The 15,390-nt window shown below is 39.7% G+C and overlaps 1 protein-coding gene across 11 annotated transcripts in view; it reads right to left on the reverse strand.

Annotated features, from left to right (window-relative positions):
- The window catches only part of RASAL2 (RAS protein activator like 2), a 237,070-nt gene that overhangs the window by 43,838 nt on the left and 177,842 nt on the right, over positions 1–15,390 (reverse strand). For all 11 annotated transcript variants that reach the window (XM_016141221.2, XM_016141222.2, XM_016141223.2 and 8 more), the window contains one exon: positions 2,230–2,339. In XM_016141221.2, the coding sequence (XP_015996707.2) occupies positions 2,230–2,339 (110 nt within the window). The remainder of the gene's footprint in view (positions 1–2,229; positions 2,340–15,390) is intronic.

Raw genomic sequence — 15,390 nt, forward strand, 5'->3', positions numbered from 1 at the left:
TGTGGGGGGTGGTCTTTGGTCTTTTTCCATTCACTGTGCAGGAAATCTGGTAGCCTTTTCAATATAGACTTTTATGTTTTTGTGTTTTGGGAAATTTTCTTTTATTATTTGACAATTTCCTCTCTTTTCTAAAATCTTCTGGGTTTATTTTCTCAGTTTTGGTTCCACTTTCTGAGAGAATGATTTGACTTTAGCTTTCTTACTTTTAATTTCCAAGTATCTTTCTTGTTTCATGGATGTTCCTTTTCTTACAGCATCTTGCTTGTTTTATTGATGCACAATCTTATCTTCTGAAAATATTCATTATACTTTCAAGTTGTTTTTGGCTCTAGGCATTGTCTGTTTCTTTTGGGTTCTTTTTTCTCCTATTTATTTGTTTTGCTCAGTCTCATTCAGGTTGGAGATTTTCCTCAAATATCTGAAGATTCTTGGCTATTCTTGTGTGCTAGAATGAAGCTTATGGATTAATGATCTTCGCTGTAGAGTACTTCCTGGCCAGCTGTTTCCCCTCCCCCCCTAAAATATTGATCACATACTATAAAATCTACCCAATTGAAGTGTACAGTTTTCAGCATATTCAGAGTTGTGGAATTATCACAACGGTCTAAGCTTAAAACATTTTCATCACTCCAAAAAGAAACCTCATGTCCAGTAGCACTCATTTCTCATTTACCACTCCATATCTCCATATCCCCATATCTCCATTAATCTTCTGTCTTTAAAGATTTTAAAGATTTGCTATTCTGGACATTTCATAGAAATTAAATCACATGATATATGATCTTTTGTGACTGATTTCATTTACTTGGCATAAAGTTTTCAAAGTTCATCCACACTGTATCATGTATCAGCACTTTATTCCTTTTTATTGCTAAATAATATATTGCATGAATGTCTCATGTTTTGTTTATTCATTCAGCAGTTGATGGACATTTGGATCACCACTACTTTTTGGCTTTTTTGAATAATGTTGTTACGAACATTTACATACAAGTGTTTATAATAATATATATTTTAATTTCTCTTGAATATACTTAGGGGTGTGATTACCAGCTGAGATTGTGGTGGAGAAACACAAATGTCACTATCTGTAGGTCTTTTTATCTGGGCTGGTTCAGTTCCTCAAACTTGCCATGTGATAAAGGTAAGCCCGGCTGCTGGCCTTCTAGAGCTGGGGTGGGAGCCGAACCTTTCCCTAGTGCTGGGGCGGGTAGGCAAATCAACTTCCTTCTTATGTCCGAGCTTGCTAGTTGTCTTTGGAATGTCCAACCTTCCCTTCTTCCTAACAACAGATTCTTCTATTGAGGGCAATAGTGTACCCCCAATAGAGGATAGTAATAGTAGTATCTAGATTTGTATTACATGAGAGGCTACATTAAAAATGTGTGGCACTCAGTAAATACTGGTGATGGTGGTGATATGTTAAGATACTAAAGGTACGATTTTCCTAAATTGTATTTATTAATTATGGAGGCATGAAGTGTTAAAAATGTGTCCATCCTAGCGTACGTTCAATGATTTTAGCAAGTTATACATCTGAGCTTTACTCAAGCTGGTAGCCCCAATTATTGAAATCCAGGCTTCCTTTTAATATATGTCTTCTAGATGTCACTGCAAACCAATCAGACCGATTCTGTAAGCTACACACAAAGAGCAATGTAATAGTGAAGAGCGCGGACTCTAGAACCAAACTGCCCAAGTTCAAATACCATTTTTTTGCTGTTTACTAAGCTGTATGGCCTTGGGAAAGACTGCTTAACCTCTCCACGTCTCAGATTCTCAGTCTATAAAATAGTGATAACAGTAATATTTATCTTGTAGGGTTATTATAAAGATTAAAAAAGACAATATGTATAAAGCATCTAGCACAGTGCTCAAAAAAATGTTAGCTATCATCATCATCATCATCATTACCCCATATAGTTACTCTACAAAAGAAAGATACATCTCGGACCATTAGAGCTTGATTCTACAGAAACAGCTCGACTGATTCTTAAATTAAGTTCTTATGTATCCACACACTCACCAATATTATTATAAGATTCTTGAACTAGCTGGGTATTTGAGACAACATTTTGGACCTGTCTTAATATGAGCAAGACAAAAAAAAGTAAATTTTGTATTGGATCATTACAGTCATCATTGATGCGATGTTGGCGAAGACCAAAATGCCTTACAGAAACCCACTGTGTAACTGCTTTCTCTGTTTTAAGCAATTTAACTTCCTACCTGTCGTCTGTATTGCGAAGGGATGGAAGCCGAAAGCTCGTGTTTCTGTCAAGTTTCGACTGGCTTTTGGTCCTCTTGATGGAGCCTTTCAGGCGCTTGCTGAAGAACCCCTAGAATGAAATGGCACAAGGTGAGGAAAGAGAGAGCCAAAGGAAGCTGCCACCTCCTTACTCTCCCACACTACCTTTGCAAGTGATGTTCAGGTTTTTATACTGAAGACCAGAAACAGAATCCGGCTTTTAAGTTCTTATTTTGCTGCTTGAAGACACCTGGTCATGTGATGAAACACCTTTTTCTTCAATGATAACTGGGATAATTGGGATAATTTTTGATAGCACTTAATTTCTTAATTTCTATACTAGCTTATGGTAGAGAAACTTCTTACTCCAATGATTTTCAAAACTATAATATAGAAAAACATACTCTTTCTATGAAGATGGTATCAGCAATTTCAATAGAAATAGCATGTGGTGATTTCCTGAACTAAATTAATGGAAAACAGAAAAAGAGAATGCCACGTGCCAAGGCCCAGAGGTGGCAAGGTACTGGTGCACTGGACGAATTTAAAAAAAAGAGTTGCGTAATGAGCACAAAGTAATGTGTTGATGGTCTCAAAACTGTCAAAATTTGGTCTTTATCAACTTGGATGTGATATCTGTAAAATTAAGTTTTAAATGTAGCTAAATTATTTTAAAATGAAATAGGTATCATTTATGACAACATTAAAGCATTTAGACATCGGAAGAACAAAGTCCTTTACAGTTTTGGCCCCTGCTTGCCCCCTGCCACTTTCCACTGAACTATCTAGAGTTCCCTGAGCACCTTCTAGTCTTAGCACCTGGCAAATAATGGGCTTTCCATAAGAGTGGGTTGAATAAAAGAATAAATACAAGAATGAATGATGATGGTCACTGCTTTCAAGAAACAATTCTGCTGTTAGCATTTAAAAGGACATCTTATAGAACTACATCAAAATGTCCTGAGAAAATGTTGCAACTCAAAGAAAATTATTTTGATGCATGGAAAATGACCCTAATCACTTTGAGATGATGATTATTTGATAGAAGCTGTGTCCAGTAAATATTTCCGCAAGGAAGAAAAAGAAATGCTAAGCCAATATCAGCACATCAAATCTTTTAAATTCTTTTAGTTACCACCAAAGCCCACTGTTTCGGGGTGAAGACTATATTCAACAGGAAAAGCTAGGGTGTGCCTTTCTAAAAACCCTGTGACCTCAGTGGCTTTAAAAATGCTATGTGTCTGTGAGCAGGCCGGCCGAGGGAGTTGGGCCCGGCTTTATGCTGTCCTCACTCAGGGGCTTCGGCTGAGAGAGGCTACATCTGTGCGCTTCTATGGTCACTGCAGCTGGAGAAAGGAAGTGTGACAAGTTATGGACTAGCTCTTAAAGCTTCATGTCACATCCAGTCTCATTTCATCGGACAAAAAGGTCACATGGCTACACCCAATTTTAACTAATAAAGTATGTACAACCCTATCATGTATCCTGAAAGAGAAATGGAAATATTTGGTGAACAGTCGAGTATACTACCACAGTGCTGTTCTATGACAAGTGTTTGTGAACACACTGGCATTGCTCCTTCCATTAGAGAAAAATGGAAACAAACATTTAAATCAGAAGTAGAACTATATTGCTAAGAAAAATGCTTATGTTATTTCTTGTTCTTGTAGCTCAAAAAATAAGGGTAAAAACTCCCAGAAAGTATCATTTCCATTTGAGGTGCATAGAGATTGACTGGAGGGAAGGAAACAAGCCTATCTTCTGAAGTACTGTTTCTGAGAGACGGGCATTCGTCTGCTCTCCTGCACAATCTCCGTGTCGCTGCCATTTGTTCTCTAAGGCGTTATTTACCACTTGCTTCAATCGAGATGGTCATATTTGCTCAGAAATGTTGTCAGCAAACCGGAATTCTATTAGGTTCACTGACGGTTAGCTCACAAAGTTGAGATCCAGACTAAGGACTTGACCAAATATCACATAGAAAGGCATTTCTAACAACACAGTTAAGAAGTTAACTGAGGATATACTAGCAGATGTTTGCTTACACAGTCCCTTACCTGTGCCTTTTGTGGCACTTAATCCATTTATTTAATAAATATTTATTTTATGTCTATTTGTTGTAAAGCACTAATTCATGTATTATATGGGAATCCAAGATAAAACAAACACAAACTCTAGCCTCAAGGAGCTTGTAGTTTAATATAAGATTTAGAAACGAAACATAAATATATTTTACAATTAGGAAGGTACACGTTCTCAACACCTGGCATACCCAATCACAAAATAAAAGTTAACTATCCTATTTCTTTGAATCTAGCACACTGCTGATTCTAAGGCACACCATTATTTTATGTACACTAAGAAAAAAGCTGCCAATTAAACTAACACAATGCTTTATCGCTTAGATTTTTAATTTTGCATTAAAGGAAAAGTTTTTAAAAAACTTATTCAGGCTGGTTTTGTCAGGTAACACACAGTGTATACATACAAATAATATATGCGAAATAAACTGATCAGGTATTCCTAATGCTTTTTCATTCTTCTGAACGACTTTTTGACTCAGAGAAGCTGCTGTTTATGTTAGTCCGCAGAACATCGTCCTGTATTCTTTTAAGAGTGTGGATGACAAAGTATATCTTAAAAGAATAATCTACAGAGGTGTTAAAAAGTGAAGAAACTGTGCATCACAGAATTGGTGGACGTGGTATTGCTTTAGAGAGGTACAAAGGAAACGGTTTCAGGGATTCGGAGAAAGAAGAGGTTACATCATGTGGAGAAATAAGGGGAAGTTACAGGAAAAGAGTGGAACGTGCTCGATCCAGAAGGGCAGGCAGTGCGCTGAGGGACGAGGGGACTGTGTGCCGCTCCGCACGAGGAGCTGGCATGGAGGCAGGAACGCCGGGACGAACGCAGGTTTCGTCTGGCTGGTATACGATGAGGAGCAGCAAAAAACAAGATCGGAGGGGTGGTTTGACCAGCTGTTAATGTATCATTTGGCTCCCACTGGTCCTTAAACTTTTGAGGCTAGGTATAATGCTAATCCTATCTTAATACTTAATACAGTGTCTAAACCTTAGTTAGTGCTCAATAAGTACCTGATAACTATATACATGAAATCATGGCTGCTTTTGGAATACCGATAAGGAAAAGTTTAAGATTGCCCAGGGTGGTTAGTCATATTTCACAGAGGTAGAAGAATCTGCTACGCAAAATTCTGTTTTCATCTTCTTGATATGACTGAAACATGGTTTGACCTGAGAACAACGTTTAGCTTACAGCCCTATTTGATAGAAGCTTTCCGTTCTTCCCTGCCCAATACCGGGTGGTGCCCTGGATGAGGCGCTGGTATTTTTCAAGCTTACCACGAATGGCTTTATGGAGTCAAACCATTATTCCATTAAATAACTTTCTTCCACAAAATAATGGCTTGGAGTAAAGCATATTCTTTGAGGTTCACTTCATCTTGATTTAGCACCCTTTATCATTCCTTGCTGTTCTCATGCATTAATCTCTTTCCCTTTCCTTTATTCATTAAAGCATTAGTCCCCTAGCTTGCAATATTTGTCTCTTAATTCTTAACATCATGCTAGTAAATAACCAGGTCGTGATCCATCTAATACCCTTGCCTCACGATTCTGTGCCTCCAGTAATCCTTATCCTCCTCTTCAGCCACCCTAGATCTTATCATCATTCAGAGAACCTCCTCCTCAGACTTTTCTTCCCGATCATATCTCTTTCTCCCAATACTTATGCTCTTTGACCGCACAGGATCCTCCAGTCTCTCGACCACCCCATTTCCTCCCTGTCCCTGTCTTCTTCTCCATCCAACCTGGACTTCGTGGCCAGTCTTCTGAAGCTATTCTCTCACCGACAACCCTCTTAATGACTAGCTATCCAAAATCGAACCTGGATCAATGTTCAAATTCTGGTTCCATGACTAAGCTGTTCCGGAAGACCACACAGCTGAATAAACTGCTGCCACTAAAAATTCACCATCTCCAGCTAGGCCTGGCTTCTACTATGCCTCCGCATCACTCCCTCTGGGGTACCTCAGGGTGTATGGCTGCCCACATGCCAACTACCTCCTTCTGAGCAATTCCTTACGTAAAGGCAGCAGGCCTCGTAACATGCAATTCCTCTTCCCTGGGTGGGTAACTGACGTAAAGGTACCAAAATGCATGGTCCTGGTAAGGGTCCTGCCTGCAGAATGCAGTCTCATCTGGCGGCTACTAACTATGCCTGATCCCTGGCCATTCCCTGCTCCGTGCTTTACACTCCAGCAACGCCAAGAGCCTAGAATCCTCTCCACTCACCATGAGTCTCTGCTACTGTTCTACTCCCTCCCTTTTTCCTGGCCAAGTCATCCTTTCAGACTCAGCTCAAGGATGATCCCTTCTGGCATGTCTTTTTCCGGCATGCCCTGACCCTCCGCTGTGCGTCCAGGCATCCATGAACAGAGCTAGCCTTCCATGCAGCATGGCGCATGCCCGCTTAGGTGGCAAGTCTTCCCTACCAAACGCTTCACTCCTCAGGGCAAGAACTAGACAATCTGCATTCCCGGGGCAGGTCTGATACCTGGCATTTAGTGGGGCTCAAGGAATGTTTGTAGACCGGAAATAAAATTGGCAGTGAAATGAGTATACGTCATGGTGTTTCTGCTACAAGTATCACCATGGAAAGTGAAGGGAACTCGTGGGGCTTCAAATCCTGGCTCCGATTTCTCCTGGTTGCATGACCTCGGACAAGTCACAACTTCTAAGTTTCAGAATTCTTATCTGTAAAATGAGGATTAAAAACTCCTTTTCCTGGGACCAATTCAAAGAATAAGATAACTGAATTCAAAAGTAGTGAAAGTGAGTGCCTGTAAGTATTAACTGACTCTGAACCTAGGGTGAGAGACAACTGAATGGGCGAGGTGGGAGCGGGCTTTTCTTCCTAGAAACTACAACCGCCGAGGAAGGGAGACGAGCTCCAGGGCAGCGGGGCTTTTCGGTCGTTGTGCTCGGTGGTGTCTGCCCGTGCCCACAGCGATACTTGGCGCATCGTGAGCATGCCAGCAATGTCTGCTGACGGAATGAACTTACCGAAGGCTTCCTGGTTATCGAGCGTTGGCCAGGCATTTTCCAACACGTGACAGCACTTAATTGACATGACAACTCCACAATATACTTATGTGAGCCCAGGCAGCCTGAATCTGAAATCCTCGCTTTTTAACCACGACACTATATTGATTCTCCACATTCTAATTCCTCTTCACATACTCCAGGCACTGTAGTATAATACGTTTCCCTGTGCGGACTATACTTAATTTCTACACATATCTTATTATAGAATTATATACCACAAAGAGGCAGAAATGCAGTATAACAATTCAAAAACGTGAGGGGAAAAAGCAAAGAAACCAAAAAAAAACCAAAAAGAGCCCAAAACATTCATGTGACAATCTACTTAGAAAACTTTTCATCTAGGACTCCTATATATATAATTACACTAAAGTAAAATTGAAACACTATTGAAATTACTTTTATATATAATTGATTCTATGGTCACTGAGAGAAAAAGATCCAAATATAAAATTTTAAAACAGATATCAAGAGGAAGATGCATCTCTCTCTTCGACATAAGTTATGATAGTCTTATGTTGATGTGAAGAGTAAATGATGCTCCTACAAGTATATTCTAAAAATGCAATAGCATAAATGGAAAGAAAAGACTACAAATGGACTGACTGCATCCTTGTAAGAGACACCAACCTAATCCACCAGAATACTAATAAAACCTTCAAAACAAACCCTACATCGCCCAATTCTCCTTTGAAATGCTGGCGCTACCATCTACAGCTCTTAAAAATAGCAAAAAGCTGATCATTTTAAACAACCACATTGTTGTAGCAACTGATACAACTAAAATGACTCACTTTAACTAGTTTATAGTCACCATTTTGTCAAAATAAGGCTTGAAATGAGCAACTGCCAGGGAAAGGAAGAGCCGAAGGGCGCCGTCCTCTGGAGCGTGGTGAACGCTAGGACGGCGGCGAGGGCCGTCCGCGGCCTGCAAGCGGCGCGTCCCCCGCGGACTGAACGTGCCTTTCCCGCGCTGCTGTAACCGAGATGAAGCTGCTGCCCCGCAACCGGGCTCCGAAGCCGCGGCGCTGGTGACAAGGGACGACTCGTGGGTGTCCCAGCGCTGCTGCCGTTCCCTTAAGACACGCGAAGTGGAGGCACAGAGACGTGTCACCACCTCACATGCGGAAAACACCGTGAGGCGCGAAAGAACGCGGCTTCACCCTGAGACTTCGTCGCGTCGGTGACCACACAAGGGATCAAGCAATTCTAGCTGATTAAGTAATTTTAACAGCAGTTCCTTAAAACGTTATGTGCCTCACAATAAGGAAATGCCACCTTGTCATCTAGAAAGGACCCCAGCTGAGAACTTTGTAGTTCTTGCCTTTAAATTTTAGTTTAACTGGTAAATTAATCTCTGTGTATTCTGTACCTATTAGCAGTCCATATTATTATGAATTGTAATTACCTGAGAAGGGATATGTCATATATAAATTATTCCCTTCCTTGCTCTCTTAATGTAACTTAGGAACTTGTAGATGTCCGCTAGATGTTAACTGAAATCTGATTGTAGAAAATTGACAAGGAAAAAAGAAAAGGAGAAGTAAGTGAAAATGCTAAACTCTATTTTCCAGTTATCATAGTTTTATTTACTTAGTTTACCTTCCCATCATTGCAAATCCAAACAGGGAGGGAAACTGTAGGTGACAATAATGACAAAGCAACCAAACCGAGAAGGTATCTTAAGACCAAAGGAAGAAACTGGCAACTCCATTAATTATAACAAAATTTACTGGAGGGTAATTTTACTTATAGAAGAGTTGGTCAGAGCGGATAGATGACCCAGCACTTTGTACAGATTATTCTCTGCTACTAGGCAGTGGTTATAGGACATATTTTACAGTAAAGCTTAACTACTAATGACAAGACAAAGGGACAAAAAACGCAGTATGCCAAGAACCATACCTCCTAGCCGTCTTATGATGGATAATTGCTTAGAATTGACACCAAAATCCAGTTTGATATTAATCTTGGTTGCTATGCCATTCTGGCCATTTACTGACAGGAATCTTTATGGCTACACTGTGTAAGCTTACAGGACACAGCTAAGCATTAACTAGGGAGCGCTGGTGCTGGCTGAGGCTAGTTAGGTCAGAGCTCTGGGCATGGAAGGGCACACGGTGGGATACGAAGATGCAGTCAGTTTTGTTCACATCCACATCCATACAGGCAGGATCCTACCTTCCACGTTCAGTTTACGTAATTACTTTCTTATGAGTGGACATTTAGGTCATTTCCAATATTTTGCAATTACAAACAATGATGCGAGGAATAGCTTGTGCATAAGTATTTTCAAACTGATGGAAGTGTATCTGCAGGGTGGACTGCTGGGTCGAAAAGGGAAGTGCATATGTAGCTCTGCCAAAACCCCCTGGAGAAACACCGTGTGCATTCCCACTAGCAAAGTCCGAGTGTGTTTCCCATGGCCTTGCCAACTGAATTTGTTGTCACACTTTACAGTGTTTGCTAGCCTACAAGGTGACACGGTATCTCTGTATTGTTTTAATTTGCATTTCTCTGATTATAAGTGAGTTTGAACATTGCTTTTATATGTTCAAGACAATTTTTATAGTTTTTGAGACCTAGTCATATCTGTTTTCAGTTTTTCTATATGGGCATTTTGGTTATTTGTTCCTCAATTTTTAATAGTTCTTTATATGTTATAAATATTTTCTCCCACTCAGCTGGTTGTCTTTTAACTTTGTTATCATGTTGTTTTTTTTTTTTTTTTGGCCACGGAATTTTTAAAAAACATTTTGCCTCTGGCTTTTCAGTAACCATTACAGAAAGTTTTTTCTACAGTAAGATTAAAGAGGAATTCATCTATGTTTTCTCCTAGTAGTTGTATGGTTTATTTACTTATCTTTTACATTCAGATCTCTCATCCATTTAGAGTTTATTCTTGTGCAAGATGTGAGACACACATCCAATTTTGTCTTTTTTCCAAATGGCTACTCTGTTGTTCCTACAATATATATATTTCGAATACCAGCTTCTTAAGAAATCATTCTTGATAATAGGAGTGAGTCCCTAACTTCTAATTACCTGAGACCTTTTGTTTATACTACTGTTTTCCTTTATCTTGACCACCAATAATTAGTTCTATTCCAATTTTATCCCCTACTGAGTCTTAACTCCTGAAGGCAAACATTATAGATTTTATCTCTGTATTTCTTCAATGCTTAGCACACAGTGGGCTACTAATATATATTTGCAGAATGCTAACAATAATTAACCTAAATTATCATGAAAAGTCCAATTCACTCTAGAAAGTAGAGAAAATATCTGATATATTTGAGGGGGAAAAAAGTCAGAATTATTAGGATAAAACCAAATCTGGTGCTTTAAAGAGGAAATGTTTAGTATCTGGAATACATTCCTCTGTAGACCATCTCAGTTTCTGCTAATGAGGTCTATGTTGACTTTCTTATGACGAGCAGAGCCTGCTGATCTTGCTCAAGTTCACAGAGTAAAATATTAAGGAAGATGGTTTTAAGGGATACAATAATGAGAATGATCGGTCAAAACTAAGAAAGAGAACATTTCCCCCCAAAGTGAGGTCTATTAGTCTACTAGACAGGCTCCCAGAGGTTATCACGAAAGCCTGAAGAAAGTATCAGGTAATATAATGTGAAAGACATTTTCTCATTGTCAGGGGAGATGGACTAGATGAATTTAATTGAAATTCTCCACCTCTCATTTTTAGGACTCTAAGAATAACATGATCACAGATGGAGGTGTGCTTTGGAGCTTATTTGTTATTTAAAAAAATAAAATTCTTACTGCCTCTGGTGAAACACAAGACACCTAAAACCTATATTATGGGAATGGTGGTGAGCAAAAGGCACAAAGTGAAACAACATAATTACTCTTTATTAATGTCTATCATGGAAAAGATCTTATTAGGCATATTTCTATAACTTCTAGAGGCTATTTCCTAATGACGTGACTGCTAATCATGTAAACATTTTATTCCCCCCATTATAAATTTAGGCCCCCAAATATTAATAAGTTGGTCCTTAGTATATAGTACCTTTTATTTACAAACATCCAAGGATCTTAAAACATTTGTGTAGTATTTCATTATCATAAAAAAGACATCATGGGCCTTAGAGGAGGTCAAATAATTTGTTCTTGGTCACACAAGGAACATGCTAGCTGAACATACCTTAAAAAATAACATTCCTCTTTGCCTGTTCCAGCTACAAATTCTTAAATGCTAAAATATGAAATCCTTGTACTGATACTCGGGCAGAATTAAAAAGGCAGGTGACACTGGCCCTAGATCACGTGGTCAGAAGAGTGCAGAGCCCTTTTCACTTGCAGGCGCCTGATCTGAATGGAGAAGTGCTCCTGAGTGACAGTGGTCTCGCCGACTGCATAAGAGATGAGCCTAGGTGGCGAAGGACAGATCACCCAGTTTTGACCTTGACTTCTGCTAGATGTATTATCTGTTTTTCATTTAACTTTAAAGACTTGCGAGGCAGACCACATCCATTCCTACACATCCAATTATCCCTTGAGTGAGAAGCAAACTAAGATAATTTTCACGAGTCACTCTATCATTCATCTCTCAGGGCTTCCACAGAAGGAAATTTATTTCTTTATACTGTCCACCATTAATTCTGGTTTACTTAACAGATTAAAGTAGACCCTTAAAAAAAAACAAACAAACAGTGCACCATGCTGATTAACTTAAAACCATCAACTACTGATGAAGATGCTATACAAGGTTACTGTCTTTCATCGTAAATACCTTGGGTAATCATGAACACCACCTACATACACATTAAGTGAGTTTTCATAAACAGATTAGAAAAAAGGAAAGGTCAGTGCTAGAGTTATGAGATGAATGAAATATATAGCAGTCCTGATCCTCCAGAAGACTGGCCTCTAAACTGTCTTGACAATGGATCAAGTGAGTGAAATGTTGCTGGTGTGCATACCTAAAATTGTTTACCTATACAATATAAGAATGTTCCAGAGCATGACTATAAAACATTTCAATAACAAAAATTTTAAAAGAAATTTTAAAAATAAAATAATTATTATTTTCTTTCTGCAACACAAATGGATTATGCTGTGTACCCTCTGAAATATATACCTCCCATTCTGAAAACCATCGACTAGAATATCATAGACCGGGGAAGACAACTGTATAAATAATGACCTTACAGTACAATAATATTGTCCACTCTTATGGAAGGACAGAGCAGCTCAAGGAAACACTGGACTCGAGTTTTAAAGAATGAGAATGCATTTAGGAAGCACAGAAATGTGCAAAGATATCCGAGAAAACTTGGCTGGGGTAAAGTTGGAACACTCTAAGTTTGGAGTCTCGGAAAGCTGGTGGGGATGGGATATTGGGTATTACAAAATGAGACTAGATGGGCTGGCAATGAAAGACTTCCTGTGCCAAGTTAACTTTGGTTTTTATCATATTGTAAAACATGAGTTATAGTCAAAAGCTTTCAGCTGGTGACTGATGCCTTTTGTAGGCAACTAGCTCTGTCTGAAGACATTCAGATGAGGGAAGACAGAAGGGAGAGAAAGAGGAGAACGGAAAGAACCCTCTCCAAATACAATGTACAAAATTTGGTCTTGTCCATGGGTGTGGGGCCACACAGAACTAATAAAATACTTTCAGCAAAGGAGAGTCAAAGTGATGACCAGGTCTAGATTTTAAAGAGACCAGGCTGGCAGCAGTGTGAAGGTTAAAACGGATGAGGGCGGAACTGGAGGCCAGGAGGTGAATTAAAGTCTCTACTGTACTAGATGCGACCGGTTACATATTTGAAGGGGCTCAGTACAAAATACAAGGGCTCTTGTTCAAAAAATAGCAAAGAGTGGCATTAAAGGTACCAAAATAGAAAACTTTTCCTTTCTTCAGAAGTCTCTATCTCCATCTGCCATGGTATTTTCAAGTTGTCGCTTCAGGCCATGCTCTCTTGGGCACCAGGGCAAGTGTAGACCTTCAAATTAGGGCCCCAGCCCACAAAGCAGAAGGTGGGTGGCCCCCTGCCTGCCAGGCTGCCCCTCCCCGACCACTAACTCCACGTGCCATGCCTTGGCCCAGGGCAGGGAAGTCGAGCCAGTCTTTTCCCCTTTCCATGGCTGTCATTGCAACTCACTGGGCACCTGGATTGGGGATGGGCAGACACCGAGCTGTGTCCCCTGATCACCTGCCAGACACCAGTGAACCTAACGGGCAGCTGACAGGCAAGGATGACACAGCCAAGCTCTTCTCTGAGATGCCACGGGGCGCACAGCCCAACCCTTATCTTTCTCATGCTTGTGCACACGCCCTCACCAGGGTCAGAGAGTGACAGCCGTGGGTGGGCGAGGCAGACAAGGGGAGGCTGGCTGGCGTTCCAGGGCCAGGGATGTGGGCAGTGCAGAATCCATCCCAGGGAGGCACCGGGAGCTGGGACTGTGCCTTGGCACATGCTAATTGTCCCACTGGACTTTCTTATAAAATAGAAATCCAAAGATGAGTCACTGAGAATTCTGAGATGGCAACACAGAGTATTAAACTCCATGTCCAGGGGCTTTCTGAGTGGAGACTCTGCGCACTGCACTAGTCTCACGGTCACGAAGCCCGGCATGGCATTGGTTCAGGGGAAGAATAACGAGACTGAGTGGGGCTGGGAAAGAGGGAATGGATGGATGACTCTGAAGAGAGGCAAGGAAGACCTGATGGCTAAATTTGGGAGGAAGAGAACAGAATACAATGGCTTTTAGGTTTTTGACTCTGGGGAGTGCAGAGATTTGCAGTATTACCAAGTTAGAAATTCAGGGAGAAAACAGTTTTTGGTAAAAACCTATGTGAATACGGTTTGGGGAGAGCTGAATATAAATGACCATGGGACGTCAGAACTAAGTGTTAGTAGAACACAGAGGACTATTTAGAAGATTCTCCAAAACAGCATCGCTTTGTATCTCCTGATGTTCATCATTAATTTCACTGCTATACAATAATGAAAATATCCTGCTACGATGAAAATCTCAGCATTACCCCCTTAAACCAGCCCACATATAAGATACCTCACAAGAATGCAGAAGCAGAGGTGAACTGTACACATAATGAAAAAGGTCAAGCAGTTTAATAGACATGAACTTATGAAAGAAATTATAAAGTACACTAGATGTGAATAATGCTTCAGATGGGAATATTTGCAAAAATTAAAAAAATATTTCATATACATGTATATATATGACTGCCATAATTTGCTTTTCTTTTAAAACCAAATGTCATGCATATGTCTATATGCGTAACTAAAAATGTATGAAACTATTTTCCTTATAATAGGCAAAATTATGGTAATTTGCATAAAATGCAAACATGCGAAGTATCAGTAGTGAGCATCTAAAAAAACTTGTAGAAAACAAGCAGCCAATATGTGATGAAATGTATCTTGTTGTTTTTCCTCCCCAAATACATTTCATTTAACCCAATACACCCGCAATATTATCATTTCAACTTGTAATCACTAGTAAGAAGTGTTTAGATATCTTCTATTTTCCCCCCAATTTTTAAAAAACAGCTATACTGAGATACAATTCACATACCATCAAATTCTCTCTTTTAATGTATAACATGTAATGGTTGTTGTGTATCCATAAAGTTGTACAACTGTCACCACAGTCTAAATTCAGAACACTTTCAGCACTCTCAAAAGATATTCTGTACCGACCAGCAGTCAGCCTCTGGTAACCACAAATCTGTTTTCTTTCTCTATGGATTTCCCTACTCTGGACATTTTATATAAATAGAATCACACAATATATGACCAGTTGTGTCTAGCTTCATTCATTCAGCATAATGGTTTTCAAGGTCCATCCATGTTTTAGCAATGTTATCAGTATTTCACTATTTTTATGGTGTAATAATACACCATTGTATGGACAGACTACATTTTGTATATCTATCCTTTGGCCGACTTTGGGTTGTGTCTACTTTTTGGCTATGACAAATAATACCGTTATAAACATTCACGTACAAGATTTTGTGCGAGCACA

Source organism: Rousettus aegyptiacus, unplaced genomic scaffold, assembly GCF_014176215.1.
Source record: "Rousettus aegyptiacus isolate mRouAeg1 unplaced genomic scaffold, mRouAeg1.p scaffold_m13_p_17, whole genome shotgun sequence".
NCBI lineage: Eukaryota > Metazoa > Chordata > Mammalia > Chiroptera > Pteropodidae > Rousettus > Rousettus aegyptiacus.